Source organism: Meriones unguiculatus, chromosome 9, assembly GCF_030254825.1.
Source record: "Meriones unguiculatus strain TT.TT164.6M chromosome 9, Bangor_MerUng_6.1, whole genome shotgun sequence".
NCBI classification, from domain to species: Eukaryota; Metazoa; Chordata; class Mammalia; order Rodentia; family Muridae; genus Meriones; species Meriones unguiculatus.
The window spans coordinates 83,241,378-83,258,946 of NC_083357.1; the positions used below are offsets into that span (position 1 = coordinate 83,241,378).

General features: G+C 35.9%; 1 protein-coding gene across 1 annotated transcript in view; it reads right to left on the reverse strand.

Annotated features, from left to right (window-relative positions):
* The window catches only part of Diaph3 (diaphanous related formin 3), a 485,489-nt gene that overhangs the window by 404,757 nt on the left and 63,163 nt on the right, over positions 1–17,569 (reverse strand). Inside the window, 1 exon segment of the mRNA XM_060391498.1 lies at positions 13,296–13,400. Coding sequence (XP_060247481.1) covers positions 13,296–13,400 — 105 coding nt within the window.

A 17,569-nucleotide genomic window follows, 5' to 3' on the forward strand; every position in this document is an offset into this window, starting at 1 on the left:
CTCAAGGATGAACTGTGACATGTAAGGGTAAGAGAAATAAAAGCTTTTTTCCCCTAGTTGCTTTTGATCAGAGTAATTTTTAACACAGAGTAATTTTTAACACTGAGTATAATGTTGCAATATTCATTGTCTGTCTGCTCTTGACTGCATATATGACTAGTTGTTTCACATTCCTACCATCTTGACTTCCCTACTGTCTTAATTACTCTTCTACTGCCATAACAAACCCTAACCAAGGCAACTTCTAAGAGAAAGTGTTTGATATGGGGGCTCACAGTTGCAGAACATTACATTCTTGCCACGACCATCATGGCAGGAAGCAAGGCAGCGGGCAGGCAGGCACTCAACAGGAGCTGTAGCTGATAGCTCAACATCCTTATGCACAAGTAAGAGGCAGAGAAAGCTAACTGGCAGTGCCCTGAAACCTCAAATTTCTGAAACTTTAAATCCCGCTCACACTGACAGACCTCCACTAACAAGGCCACACTGCCTAATCCTTCCCAAACAGTTCCACAGCTGGGGAGCAAGTGGTCACACATGTACCTATGGGAGCCATTCCCATTCAAATCACCACACCTACTCTGATGGACTAGAACCTAGAACTGTGAGCTAAGGTAAACTGTTTTCCCTTTATATGTAGCTTTTTTCAGGATATTTCATCACAGTAAAAAAATACAAAATAAGACAGTGTACGACAGATATTTTAACCTAACACACCTGACATATAAAGTAGTATTTCATTCACTTTCCAAACACATCTCTTGAAGTGGTATTCTCAACCACTTAACCTTTTTTTTCTAAGACTGTACAAAAAGAACAACAACAAACACAAACCAAAAAAAAAAAAAAAAACACTAACAAATAACTTCTGGGAGAGATACCATAAATTACTTCCAATTTTTTTAAGCTATATTTTGTATAATTTTTATTATATATTACTGTGTAAATGGTAACTTTTCAAAATTACATTAGGTTTTCAAGTGAATAACTTGGAAACAGCCACTGGGAGTTGAGTGGCATTTGTTAATGCAGGAAGCAATCAAAAGGCTTTACAAAATAAAAAGTGACTCAGATGTCATCAGCTCTGGTCCTCTGAATCTTCTGACTGGAAGTCAGTTTACTTTACATAAACCTACGAAGGCAGAGGAATCTACCACTAAGCGTCATTCTTTGTACATCTTTAGTGGTGATGGGACTATCTGCCAGTCTCCATACTTCCTAAATTTCTCACTCTGGTAGTGTTTACAGCACCCAGCATTCTCATGCTTTGGCAGATGCTTAAGAAACAGTATTTGGCAATGATCACAAACTGAACACCTAAATTATTCATAGATTTATCCAGATGTTTCCAAAACTAAGTTCTGTAAATAAAAGTGATTATTAAATGAGTACCAATTTACTACAAGAATATAAATTGAATCTGCAAGCTATTCTGAGTCACGCTGAAAGCTTTGCCAACAGCAGACTATTAGCTCTGCTGATTTGTTTTTATTTTTCCTAATTGAAATGTGGTCCATGTTATCAGGCCATCTGCACCATAACAAAACAGCTCAGTAAACAAGACCAAGCCAGTGCTCTTTGTTAGGAACAACATCAGATTTTGTTCATGCTAAAGAACTTATTTTCCTTAAAAGGGCACTTTTTGATATAAAGAATGAAAACTTGGAAAACGGAATATATGCAGAAGATGCTGCTCCCTCACTTACATATCTGAGACCAACTTTCTTCAGATAAAAGCTCATGATACCATACATACATACATACATACATACGTACATATATTCCACACTGCTTTTTATACCAGGAACTTGCCAACCGTGCCTCATCAGTTGCATCAATTCACCAACTTAATTTCACTAACAATAGACATTTTCTTCATTCTATCTTGATACATCACCCCTGCTGTAATCCTCTTATACATAGATCTTTGTTTTTCAAGCTACTATTCTAAGTTAGACTTGGAAGAACAGGCTTGTTACATGTGTATACAAGTTTTCACTTGGATAGATACTGCCAAATGATACTGCAAAAAGTCAAACTGAAATATATGCCCTCCCCAACACTATCAGCAATCTTTTCGGGTTTCCTATTTTGACAGATTAAAAATGTTCTCCATATCTGTTTTAATTTATTTTTTTCTGTTTTAATTTATATATGAAGATATGAACATCTTCTCAGATTTGTTTGCCTTACAACTTGTGGGCACTTATGAAGAGTAATTACTTCCGAATTTTCATCTTTTTCTTAATGATTTCTAAGTGTTCTTCACACACTGATATGAAACCAATATTTTATTCAAAGTTTTTAATTCCTTGAAACTGTATTCATTTATCCCCTTTACTATCCTATAGTTTTTGTTACCAAATGTATTCATCTTCCTAATTTATTCTTCAGTCATTCCATCCCAATTCCTAATTGTTAGTAATATATATATATATTCTCTATGTCGGAGGAACTGAACTTGCAGATGGTCCCCTTCAACAACTCTCCTTGCAAATCAGTTCGAACACTCTTGAGGAGCCTACATCTGACCACCACTTTGTACAAATCTGGTTCCAATACTAGTCTAATCTTTTTTCTTGCTTTACCACCAAAGTAGTTCAAATGGCTTCTCTTATCCTTAGCCCCTACCAACTGCTAAGAATACAGTTCCAGTGTCTGTGTCTGCAAACTAGAAGGGCACTAACTCCCCTCAAAGTTATGAGAAACATTTACTTATGTGGTTCAAGTCCTCATAGAGGTTCAGAAATGATGCCATAACAACCCAACCTCATCTCAGAGAAGTCCCCTGAATCCATCATCCTTTTCTTCAATTATGCGCATAGTCTCAAAGTGATGGCACCTAATCTTAGCACACTCCATTTCATAGCCTCCCACACACACACAGCTGTACTGTTCAGTTTTTAACATAGTCTCCAGACTTCTGTGAAAAGTTTGGCAATAAAAGAGCAATTTCCCCCTAATCCTAGTTGTACTGTTACAAAATCACTTCCCATACCTTTCAAGAATCAACACAACCATAATATTTTACCTGTGCCTCATCTTTGATTAAGACTTACTTCCTTTTTCATATTGTCATATAACTTCTAAATTTTCTACTTTTATAAGAAGAAGAATGGGCTATAGTCAATACCTTCATTATACTCCCCTTACTCATATTGTTACCTTGTGTTTTGTTAATATGCTTACATAAGAATTATGTAACTATAATTGTTTAAAGCCTTTTTATCCAGTCATTCTTCTTCATTGTGCATTAATTTGTATTTGAATTTTTGTGAATATTTAATAAAAGAAAACTATTCCTTCCACAGTACTGGTCCTGTGAAGAATATTTTTAAATCAAAGACTTTTTTTTTAAGACCAGACAGAGCAATAAGACAGTGTAAAAAAAAAAAAAATCATTCTACATTAAAGACTGCTTCAATAAATGATACTTTATCTTTTTAAGTTGTATCTTTGATTTTAATAATTTTAAATATGAGCATCTGAATAAATGAATGGTACTTGAGATGTCACTTGATGACTAAACAAGCTGATCTTGGAATATGTAATCATTTTATTTTGATTATTTAAACAACCTTTCTGTCCTAAGAAAATTTTCAAAAAGAATACAAGGAAATTTATAAAGATCATAAGTTTTGAAATCTAAATAATAAGAAAACAAAATGTGATATGAAACCATTCCATGGCCAATTCTCTCCTAAAAGGCAACCAGGCAGGTTGTATAATTTAGGGGAGATAAATTTACCAACTGTAAGGTACCACCTAGAAAAAAACTCAAAAAATACAAGAAAATATATAAACCCCCATTAAAACGACTCACATATATTAAGAAAGAATATAAACTCAAACTGAATGTTTTAATTACCACTAAAGAGCACAAATGTATCCATTTAAAAGTGCTCTCATGAACAGTGAGTGTTCTAAGAAGAGGCTGTGTGCATTAGGATCTACAAAGAAGCCACAGACGTGGCCTTCTGCAGTCACCCAGACTCCACAGGAAAAGAGAAAACCAGGAACATCTACTACATGTCACAGTAAGTATCCCTTGCACTCATCAAGATTCCTGTCACATCAAGTGAAATGAATTTTGAGAACACTGAAAACAGACATCACATGGTGCTAACGTCATTCACACTAATAGGACCTACGTCTAAATACATGGCCAACTATCTCTATAAATCATCCACATATGAGTTACACAATAAATATGCCTTCTATATAGACAAGCTGGTAAGAGAACACTGTAATACTTTTATTTCTCTTTATAAATTACTAGGATGCTCTCATCTTTAAACAGCACTGCATATTAACTCATGATGTCTTTTTATGATGTACATGCTAAATCTTACTTATTATGTTGACAACTGAGTTTATGAGTCTCCAATAATCACAAGTAAAAAATGATAAATGCGCAAAGAAGCTATTCTCCTAAGGCTCCATCTTGTCTGGATCCATGCAACTTGACTCGTGTGTTTATGTGTTTGACCTCCAAGTGTAACATACAAAGGCAGAACCTATCCATCTCTCACTATGGGCCCTTGATCAATAATGCAGTTGGCAAACACACTGGCAAGACTGGAACCAAACAGCTAATCCAGTCTGAGTTGTTATGGAATATGGCTAAACGGAGGGCAAGAGCTGGTTGCTGCTATAAAAATGAGGAAACAGACCACAGAAGAATCAGAAACAGTTAAAACAGCTGGGTGTCCTTGGGTTGGCAAGGTCTATCTGGATGGCACAGGGAACTGCTTCAATTCTTAACATTGCAACTCAACAAATAATAAGACAATAAATAAAAAAGAGGGAAGGAAATTTTAAAAACACAGAGTTAACATCAAGTTTGGGAAGATACAATTGTTATAAAATATTCTTGCAGGGTACCAGAACATTCCTCAATGAGTAAGATGGGTTCAGTTGTAAAGGATAAAGAGGGAAGGGGCTTAAGCTTATAATTAGGAGATATAGAAGCAAAAAAAAAAAAAAAAAAAAAAAAAAAAAAAAACTTCTAGAAGAAAAACTGTAAAGTACACAACAAGTTCTAACAGTATATGACATTTTATAACTTGAAAAATAAGTCATCAGATAACTTGTCTGCCTAAGAATAATTTAAGAGTAGAAAAAAGATATGTTCCATTTGGATCATAACTCCACCATAGCCAACAAAGAGATCACAGTAAGAGAACTGATTTTACATGTAAATATGCTACAAAGTTTCTTAATGAAATATTAACATATTAATTAAATTATATGTTCAATTCCCATGTTTGAATTAATATTAACATTTAATCTTTGTTATAAAAAATAAAGGTCAGTGCTAAGCCAAGCATACTTGCTTAAATCACATATCAGAGGTTTCTGAGGGTACGGAGGGAGATTTCAAGACAAGGTTTCTCAGTATAGCCTTAGCTGTTCTGGACTCACTTAGTAGATGAAGCTGCCCTTGAACTCACAGAGATCTGCCTGCCTCTGCCTCCCCCAGTGCTGGGATTACAGGCATGTGCGACTGCACCCGGCTACATATGATTTTTTTTTTTAGACCATTGTGGTATGTTTTATGATGTACATCAGGACTGGCTGCATTGTCCTCCTCTGTGGACTGGTAAGGCTGATCCCCCCTCAGGGGAAGGTGATCAAAAAGCCAGACCATGAGTTCATGTCAGTGACAGTCACTGTTCCTATTATTGGGGAACACTCTTCAACACTGAGCTGCCATAGGCTACTTCTGTACAGGGATTCTAGGTTATCTCCATGCATGATCCTTGACCTGAGTATCAGTCTCAGTAAAGAACCCTGTGCCTAGATTTTTTGATTCTGTTGCTCTCCTTGTGGAGCTCCTGTCCCCTCCAGGTCTTTCTATATCCCCCTTCTTTCCTAAGATTTCTCGCACTCTGTCCAAAGTTTGGCAATGAATCTCAGCATATGTTTTAAATCACCTAGAATAAATATGTGTTAGTCTGAAGTGCAGAGTTCTGTGACATCCCTATCTAAGAAGAAATGAGTAGAGTCAGAGGCCCTCTGTGATAGGATCCTGTCCTATTCCATTTTCTCCTCTTCCAATGTCCATCTCATTTGCCTTTCTAAATGAAGATTGGGCATCTTACCCAGGGCCCTCCTTCTTGATTAGCTTCCTTGGGTGTACAGATTCTATTATGATTATCCTATATTATAGGTCTAATATGCACTTATAAGTGAGAATATACCATGTGTGTCTTTCTGCTACTGGGATACCTCACTCAGGATGATCTTTTCTAGATCCCACAATTTGCCTGCAAATTTCATGATTTCTTTGTTTTTGATTGTTGAGTAGTATTCCATTGTGTAAATATAGCACAATTTCTGTATCTATTCCTCAACTGAGGGACATTTGGGTTGTGTCCAGCTTCTGGCTATTACAAATAAAGCTGCTACAAACATGGTTGAGCAAATGTCCTAGTTGTATACTTGAGCATATTTTGGATATATGCCTAGGAGTGGTATAGCTGGATCTTGAGGCAGCACTATTCCTAATTTTCTGAGAAAGTGTCAGACTGATTTCCAAAGTGCTTGTACAAGTTTCCATTCCCACCAGCAATGGAATAGGGTTCCTCTTTCTCCAGGGTACAGAGCTAAACAGAGAATTCTCAATAACAGAACACTTAAAGAAATGTTTAACATCCTTAGTCATCAGGGAAATGCAAATCAAAATGACCCTGAGATTTCACCTTACATCCATCAGAATGGCTGAGATCAAAAACTCAAGTGACAATTACATTCATTCTTAGGAAGGGCAATATTAGCAATCTGTTCAACAGAAACTGTTTCAAAATAGGTATGGCTAAAATAACTGAAAGGTCATTCTATAAAAACCATATAGGCCCTTTATTAGCCTAACCTATATTGCTGACACTATACTAAAAAACTAGCAAATATATATGCAAATGTATGTGAAAAACACAATGTGTAATGTTATGATGCTCAAGATTGTTAACCAGATAATTCAACTTTATATCACAAATGAATCAGAAAATTTCTACCATAACATTTATTCACCTGGTCTCATCTTCTGCTTTTCTTGTAATTTCAGTAAGACAAACAAGCGAAAGATCAATTATTAAACTTTTAAATGCCACCTTTCTATCAAACACACACATACCACACACCTATAATTTTTTTTATAATTTAGCTAGCTTTTAATTTTAATAATTTGTTAATCCTAAAGAAAAGATCTGCCATATGATGGAATCAAATAAGCTTTCATATAGTACTATAAAACAAAGCTTTAACATGTATCATCTATTTAAAAAAATATATTCTTTGCAGTCATTAATGTCACTATTCTTGAGAACTTTTCAGAAATTCCTAGTACTTACATGGTTCCTCGCCATTCTGGCATTATATAATAAAGTCCTAATGTCTGTAACATTTTACAGTGTTATAGAAATTAATGACCATAATTACTTAAATCACGGATCAATTTTGAAACAAATTGAAAATGAGCACACCATACAGTCTATTTCATCTTGTTACAGTCTTGCTTCAAAAACTGCTAGCTGATTTATAACTATTATGCTACTTTCAAAGACAAGTAGGTTTTTCTTTTATGCTTCAGTGGTGGAAGCAGAAGTTAGGCAGATGGAGTTCAACCAGCAGAGGCCTACAGTCTAAATCTTCTCTGGCCTGTTAGCCTTATTCGTCTTTTTCAACTTAAAAATTTGGGGTGGAGTAACATTGAATTTTATTCTGCCTGTAGAATATTTTTTATTGAATTACAGCCACAAAAATAGATAAATCCAAATGGTAATAATAATAATAATAATAATAATAAAAAAAGGATAATCAGCATCAGTTCTCCTTAGATATGGATGTCACAGAGCTATGCAGTTCAGACTAAAACATACTTATTCTAGGTGATTCAGGTATCTGCATAAGGGGTCACAGATTACTTTTCATGTTTCTGAACCATTTGAAAACAGAAGGTGATTAAAAACTCTGAGGTGCCTATGAATTCCATTTACATGGAGTACATCACTGTAATCTTTTTAAATGCATTCATATTCAAATCTGAGAACCAGGATTCTTAGCTCATCAGGCCTGCTTAATTGCACTAACATCTGCAATCAATTTAAATTCTTTACGATAGTCTTTCACAGTGCTTGAAGTGATTTCATGCTGTGATAGATTTAACACACTCACTAATTTATAGACACACACAAGCAGATGAGACCTATTTTTCCATGGGTGAGGTACAACACTGAAGGGCAGTCTGCATTTTCCATGAGACCGGGATAAAGGAAATGACACATCCTGCATAGTTTCCTGGAAATATGTTATATGATAGCAAGCATAGCAGAAAGTAAAGCTAAAACTAGCATTTCATCTAGATCTATCTGTAAGTCATGGACCATTTAGTGGTTTGATGAGAGTTTACAGATGCAATAAACTGCAAAACTACAACGACCAGGTGAAGTTATACAGAAAAATGGTTTCCCTCCATAAATCATTACTCCTCCCTGGAATACGGAAAGGGAGGGGATGAGAGAACCATTGATAATCTAAATTACAACTCTTCGTAAAACAAAGAAGAACCAAGAGGACTGAAGAATCCGGGTAAATGGCAGAAGTTCTCCAGTCTGGAAGCCTCCAAAGTCTCACATTAAAAGACAGAAGCCACCGGTCCTGACCACTAATGACTCATCATGAGGCGGCACTAATTTGAACTCTTGAAAGAAAATTTTAAGTCTACATAAATAAAATCTGTCGTATACAGGCAGAAATACACATTATACGTGCTACATATGAAGAAGAATTTGCTTCACTGCCCTGAGGCTCTGAAATTTTCTCCTGCTTAGCAAACAAAATCAGGAGACAAGCAGACAAAAGATCACCAGCAAGGGTGCTGCTGAGATTACATACTGCAAACACCAACCACCAAATTTTACCAGACTTTTATATTGTGAGGGGGTATCTAATGAACCATAATGTATAATGCATGCAAAAAAAAAAAAAAAAAAAGAAACATGATAAATTTAACTAGCAAACTAGCAATAAGCATAAAACCGATTGATCTAAGTTTCTATGTACTCATTAAACAAAAGGTAAGGGAAAACCAAAACCTCAGTTTATTTGCATTTAAGATATTTTCTAAAAGTAACACTTAAGGGGCAAGAGATGATTTAGCAATTAAAAGCACTTGCTGCTCTTGCAGATGTTAAGTGTTCAGTGCCCAGCACCCACATCAGGAAGCTTATAACCATCTATTATTTGAGTTACAAAGGATCTGACACTAATTTCTGGCCTCCTGGGGTACCTGCACCCACATGTACACACACACACAAACACATACACATTAATAAAAATGAATGAAAATAATAAATAAAACTAACACTAAAATAAAACCTAGGCAAAAAGAAAAAAAGAAAGAAAGAAAAAACCACACACACACACACACACAGGAAAGGACAAAAATTAAAAATTTCCTCATAGTATCATAAAATTTACAATTCAAGACTAAACACAAATCAATTCTACTCATTCTACTCTTTTAACGAGGAAGAACACAACAAACTGAATGATTAATATATTCTCAAAATACTTCTGTAAGAGAGGCCTACAACAATTATGCTGCAGAATACATATTGCTCTCTATACTTGAGAACATGATTCTCACCGAGTTAGAACTAGTAGTAACATAAGACCACTCAACATTCTTATACACTGTCCCATGAACCTATACATGCACACATGTACGTACATTCATATGCATGCATACAAATGTACAGATACTTATATACATATGTAGTTATATATATAACTGAATACACAGATTTACATGTATATGCACATATGCATGCACACAAATATATGTGTATTTACATATACAATACTACAATCGTATACTTAGGAATTCAACTTAGAACTCAACATCATTTCATTTTGATATTTAAAACTTTTATTGCTTTTTCTATGTCTTTTTAAAGGTTCTAAAATGCTTGGTATTTAGCCTTGTTTCTTGTTTTTAAAAATCTGGGCATGAAGTTAAGCTTTCCGAACTTTTCTAGTAAATGCACTGAAGTCATCACAGTCACATAGACATTATGCAGACTAGGAATGGAAAACCAAAGTCAGAGAGAGCTTGCAAACTTCGATGAGACACAGAAAAACACACTGCACCTATTCCAAAAGAACAAACTTGTAAATATGATCTCCCTAATCAGCCCTTCACCCCCTTTGTGCTCCCCACGCCTTTCACGGGTTTGCTTCCACTTCTGTGGGAGAGAGATGAGTGCCTCCAGGACAGGGGTTCTCAACCTGTGGGTCACAACCCTTTTCACATGGGTCACCTATGATCATCAGAAAGCACAGAAATTTACACATCATTCACAAGTAGAAAAATGACAGTTATCAAGTAGCAAAGAAATAATTTTACAGTTGGGGTCACCACAATATGAGGAATGGATTAAAGGGTGGCAGCATTGGGAAGGCTGAGAACCACTGGCCTAGGGCCTCACTCTTCTATGGCCATAGATCACTATGAAAAACCTTACAAACAGAACATTGGAAAATTCTCCTCTCTTGAAAAATCAAAAAGGCATACTGTACGTTTTATTTTTACTAATCTTTTGAGAAGGGAAAAAAGGTAACTTATTGGTCTAAATCCTATCTATTCTAAACCAAAATTCTTTTAATATACTCTTTAATTGTTTATAACTCCATTTATAGTTTCTGTGGCCTCTGTCATAAAATTTTATTATCAAGCCATGGAGAAAGTGTACCCTGAATATAAACTCAACCGACCACAACAAAATACATCCTAACATAAACACTGGAATCACAGACCTAGTGTGAAATGCACAATCTAAAGTGAAGAAAGGAGAACAGGCAGGTGAAGGCAGCAACTCAGTTAGATAAGTCTCTAAGCCTAGTTAATCCACATAAGGCCCAAGAGTCTTGATGACCGTCTTCTGACAATGTCTGAAACATGCTTCAAGCATTTTTAAAGGATATAAAAATTCCTGAAGAACTGTATTTGTGATAAATTATTCGAAACCTTTCTAGGAAACACCACATATTCTACACACTGAGTTAAAGCTACACTCTAGGTAACAAAGCTCTTTCAGTCTAGATCATTCTCATAAATAAACTCCAACCTCTAATGGTGCTATAAGGGGTCAAAATGATAAGGGACTAATCAGTAAATTAAAAAAAAAAAAAAAAAAACAGATCTACCATTACAAGGTTCAAGTAGAATTCATCTTTTCTTATAAGACTTTATTTTCTCAAGTTCTAGAATTAACATGCACTAATCTTAGGATTCTCTAAGCTAGTTGTAACTTGTACAACATACCCTGCATGATTGCATTTAGTAAATTTATGCTTGCTGCATTTAATATTTATTGATTGTCATCTTCCCAGCTACCCTACATGACAAAATTCGCCTACCCTGCTTTGGGTTCTGTACACTACACTTCACATGTTTTACCTATGTGTTTTATTTTAGTTATATATGAACCAAATGGCTCCATTAACACACAATGGCAGGAGTACTGTAGTACCCATCTCTGCTGCTAGCTAGTGTTGGCTAATAAATGGTAACACTGAGTAAAAATGTACTGAATAAATGAATGTCTTTTTAAAATGTGAAATCACCCTTAGTAAATTTATGTTATAGGATACCTATTTCAATAAATTGATATAAGGCATGGTGCACAATACTGACTGCAATTGCAAGAGTAAGCTAATAGCAAGGAAAACTAAACAGCTGCTAACACCATAGAAGCAGTCACCAGTGTCAAATGTTCTAAAATGGAAGAAACAACTTAATGGTGACAGAATGTCTGTGTGAAATAGGAATTACCATTGTACAGGTGGGGAAAAAAATGAAAATCAAATAAGTACATTAAAATGCCCATGCTCAAAAGATTTTTTTTAAAAAAAAAGAAAAAGACTTTAGCTCCAGAATGACAGCCACATATGTTTACAGGGCAAAAGCTACTATGCAAGCATCAGTCTCACAGCAGCTAAATGCAAAGCCCATCTAAACCAGGCTGGAAAAGGCACACTACTCAGGGTGATTTCTACAACTGAAGGGGAGGGTGCCAAAACATGAGATATGTTTAAAAATTAAACATCACTTGAGTCTTTCTTTGGAAAGAAATAGCTGACTTATGGACTGTCTAGTAGATAAACAGAGATGAGGCATAAATAACTTATGCTCTCATAGTCTGGCCTTGGGTTAAAGTAGCCTGTGAAAACCAGTGTTATAAGCTACTTCTTTTAATCCTATTATATATTCAGCCAAAGTCAATCTCTACTGCCTTTCACTTCTTGCCTGGACTCCTGTCACAGTTAACTTCAGTCAGCTTGACATACTTCGGGAAGGGGATCCTTACTTGAGGAAGTATCCCTACCAGATTGGCCTATGAGCTTGTCTCTAGGATATTTTCTTTATTGTTAATAGATGAAGAAGGACCCAATCCATTGTGGGCAATACAATAGTCGGGCACTTGGGCCTGGGCTGCAGAAGAAAGCAAGCTGACAAAGCCAGGAAGCAGCACCCCTCCATGGTCTCTGCTTCAGTCCCTGTCTCCAGGTTCCTGCCTTGGCTTTTCCTGATGATGGGCTGTAATTAGTAAGCTGAAATAAATCATTTCCTCCCAAAGTTAGTTTTGATCAGTGCTGTATTACAGCAAAAACAACGCAAACTAGAACACCTCCATTTTATATTTTTCACTCAATCCCCATTTTTCACAACTTCTATCCCACTCATTTGGTTTTCAATGAAGTGAACGCAACAGATTCTGTATGGCAATCAGAGTTTCTTAGGCACTTAGTCATTATTTCCACTCCTTTTCCAGTTTCCAGGGAAAACTGGACAACGTTCCTTCCAATACTTATATTTGTGCTGTTAGAAAATGATCTTACACAGAAAATGCACACTATTGAAATGACTACTGTGAATACTAACAGAGGTAGGGGAATCTTTTTCCTAGTCCTATAATACAAATATAATCCCCATTTATAACCGACACTGAAAATCAGTAATCATCTTAATTCGCAAACAAGATAGAGTCTCAGGACACACCATTGTGCTTCTTATTCTTAGCAGTGAGACTACCCAAAAACCAAAACACAGTTTAAGAGAAATAATACAAGAAATACCTTAAGCTAATTTATTCTAATACTTGTTTCTAATTATGCATTCAAAAGCCTTCTGATTGCAGTTTTGCCCAAGCTTAAGCATTTCATTAGACAAATGCATTGTTTTCCACACTACATGTTGCAGCATTATTTTTCAAGCTGACAGCTTTACTTACTGTCTTAGAAGCAGTATTAATGTACTGCATCACCATTTCTTTTTTGATACTGAGGTCCTTTTCCCGCAATGGTGCCTTTTTATCTTCATTTAAATTCATATCTTCCTGGAAAACACAATTAAAATGTCTGATTTTAGAACCTAAGTAGAACAGCAGTTCCACGTACACTCTATGAAACAGAAAAATCAATAATTTGTGACTAAAGCAGCATTAATTGTTTTGGAATGATTTACACATGGTTCTGCCTGAAGGAAGGAGAGCTGGGTAGACAGAAAGCATTCTAGATCATTTAACAGGTAAAACACTTACCAGAAAAGCTTTAAATTCACAGCAGGCTATTAAAATTATATTCACATCACTATAGATAATTAGACAGTTGCAGATTTCTGCCTTTCATAAGGTCATTAGGATTCAAAATTTCAATATATTTATTTATTTTACAACAGCTGCACCTGAAGCTATCTTGTACTGTTTTAAAGAGATAATCTGCATACTATAAAAATAAAAAGTAAATAAACCACCACCTTCCAGGACAGCTACAAGCACATGCATAACAGCAGATAACTAATACTAATGCGAGAAAATAGCATTACATGCTATGGTTTTAATCCTTTCTGTCTATCCCTATCAAAATATTATAGTTAATTTACTGAATGATCAAAACATAAAAGCTGAGCTTTTGGATGAATACAAGAGCTTGTGAATTGGATCAAGACAAAATTCTAACATGTCTCAATACCACCAAACATGACAAGGGTCTGAGCAGCCTAGGTTTTGCTCTAAACCCTAATTCTGACCAATAATCCAATTCAAAAAGGCATAAATTGCTTAAGAGATTGTTTTAGTAAAAGATGGTAGATTGAGGTAAGAAGGGGATAGTAGGGGGAAAAAAAAACAAACACAGCACCAATGATTTCTGAAGAACCATAGCCTGAGCCACACAGAGGATGATTACTAAAACATTTGCATGTATATGAGTTCTAAGTCTATTACAAATAAACATATCAAGAAAATCAGGACTGCAGATGGCCTATGCAACCTAGCGAGCCAAATTTCTCCCCACATTCCTTAAGGGTGATACATTTACTCTTCAAAAATGCAGATCATGAATTTATCTGACACCAAAGAATTCAAAGATCACAAATCCTTTCATTTCAGCTTGATAGAAATATTTATAATACATGGGCATTCTGAGCACCAGGGAGGCTGAAGCAGGAGGGGCATGAGTTCAAGGTCAGCTTGGATTATATAGCAAGACCCTGTAAAAAGAAAGAAAGGGAAGGAGGGAGAGGGATAAGAAATGTTAAGATCTTAGAACTTCCAGTTTGAAATGCTGACAAAAAGAGGTAATCAGTAATGCCCCTGCTTGGTCTAGTTAAAAACAACCTAGGTGAATAAAAGTTTATTTGCTTCTTTCCCCCTCTAAGCTAGTGTTTGTTATGGGGTTTACTCACCCCTGAAATTTTTAGATCAGCAAAATGGCTCACAGGCCAAGCCTGACAACCTGAGTTTGAGCCAGCTGACTCACGTGGCGTTGAGAATGAACAAGTTGTTCTCTGATCTCCACATCCACGCACATGTACACACATGCATCAAAATATGTGTGTTTTCATGTATATACATGTATATGTGTGTATATATGTACACATGAATACATATGTGTGTGTATATATACATATGGGAAAAATTAAGAATTGTGAGAATTCCTGGGGACATTTGATTGTGGCAGTGTCAGGGAGGATCATGTCACCATTCAAAAAGAAAAAGCATAGGACATATTCCTCAGTTAACCCTATAGAACAAAAAAGGTTAATATTCTTTATACGAAGGCTAAGTTTGTAATGGTGCTTACTGTACAAACCCAGAGATCTATATTTGATTCCCAAGTAAAAGTGGGAGGAAAGGATCATCTCCATAGAATGGTCCTCTGATCTCCACAAGAATGTTGTGGCACATGTATCCACATTGTGAAGAATGGCCAATAGATTTGAATGCTTGGTCACCAGGGAGTGGAACTATTTGAAATAATTAGGAAGTGTGGCCTCCTTGGGGCAAGTATGTCACTGGGAATGAGCTATGAGGGTGGAAAAGCCCATGAAGTCCCTCTCTTCCTGCTGCCTTTTCATCTGGATTACAACTCTTGGCTACTTCTCTAGCACCATGTCTTCCTGTCTGCCACCACCTCTCCATTTGAATTAGACCTCTGAAACTGTCAGCAAGCCTCCAATTACATGCTTTCTCTTTTAAGAGTTGCCTTAGCCATGGTCTCTCTTTTCAGCAATAGGACACTAGGATACAACATCATGTACACATACAATCATGGTGACAGAAATTATCAAAACTCAAGCACTATTCAAAGGAATTAAACACAAAATAAAAAACTCAAATATAAACTCACAGAGTAAATAGTATTACATGGGTTTAATGTACATTAAATATCCCACAAATCAACTATTCCATTAGTTATAGTCACACAATCTTTTTCAAGCTCTACCAGCACTGTGCTTTCTTTCAAAAATATAGCTCATGAATATCAAAACAGCACACCAGCAATGAAGCAGACATTCAAGAATGTTCCCTTATGGTTCACTGAATGGTCAGGCCAATTGTTTCCATTAATATACACAGATGCATGGTATACTATGTCATTATACTGAGGTTCTTAGTAATGAAAATAGGTAACTCATTTTTATGTGTAGGAAATTTCCCTGGCCATAAACCAGGCACAAAGAGAAATATATACGTTGTCACTCGTAAGTGGAAGTTAAAAGAGCTGATTTCTGAGGATGTACACCGTAGAAGAGCACATGCCAGAGGCTAATAAGAGTAGAGGGGGAAAAAGGTAGCTAGCTAGTTAGGTGTATAAAATATACTACATTTTAGCATTCTACAACACAGCTGGGTGTCTTTAATTCCTCATTTATTTATGCTTTAAAATAAAAATGGATTTAAGTGTTTCTAACACAAAGAAATGATAAATGGCTAAGGTGATAGGTATGCTAACTTCTTTGCTTTGATCATTGTTTATTAGGTATATGTGCTGACTTCACACTGGAGCTCATGACTATGTACAATTATTAGGAAATTATTAGACATCAAAAGAACTACATTAGAAGAAAAGAGATAGAGGAGTTCGGGCATAACTGTTATAAAAAGTGGGGAGATGTACAAGCATATACGATGTGAATTAAATTACTTACAACAGCAAGTTAAAATACTTAATAAACACAGAATACTAAGAAACAGATAACTTACTAGTTTAGCTGAAATCAAATTAAAACTTGAAGATAGTTGAAAGATTAAAAGAAGTTTTAAGCCGCTGCTTTCTTTTCAAAGATATGTTACCAAATAATATTCACACCCACAACTAAGAATAGTTGGGATACTTCATTTTAGTTGACAGTGAATTTTAGATGAACTCTTTCGGTGGAGAAGTAACCATATAGCTGGTAAGTAGTTTAGAGTGTCTGGGAGAGCATTTCTTAAATAAAGTGGCCACTTGAATCAAAGGGCTGATTAAGAAGATTCACCCTCACCCAAAGGAGCAAGCACTATCCAATCAGTTGAGGGGCCGGATCATTAAAAGGCAAAGGAAAGGTGAATTTATTCTATCGAGTGGGTACACTTCTCTCCTAACCTTGGCTCTAGTCTTCCAACTCTAGAAGTCGGCTCCATTTCTACTCCAATGTCACCTTCTAAGTTCTTAGGTACTGGGCCATGGACAGGTAACCATTGAGATCCCACTAGCCTCTCTCATTCTCCTGTGTTAGGAATGAGGCTCCATAATCTTTTAAGACAATTTCCTAATACAGCCTTTTACATATGCAAATACAGCTCTTAGTGTTCCTACTGGCTCAGGTCTCACTAGAGACCCCAACATAGTGCACAATTATACTTGTGTTAGGGCATTTCCCAACACTTTCCCCTGGTTTGCAGCAACTCCCTTATTTAAGTTGGCAGGCATTTTCCTGAGAAATGTGAGATGACAGAATCCCATTATTTTATTTTGTTTTGTTTAAAGGGGGAAGACGATAGAGAAAGAAAATGGGACTTAATTAACTCTCAGCACATGGTAAAGCCTGATGCAGCATTCCCAGGCATGTGACTAAACCTAAGACATTATGATTCTCTACAAGTTCAGGAGAAAAGAGCACTATAAAGAGAAACAAGGAGGGACTAACAAAAAATCATACAAAAAGATGTAATGCAAAATTTTTAAAAATCTAAGACTTTTATCTATAGAAAACAATGCTCGAAGAAGAAAAACTCCTGGA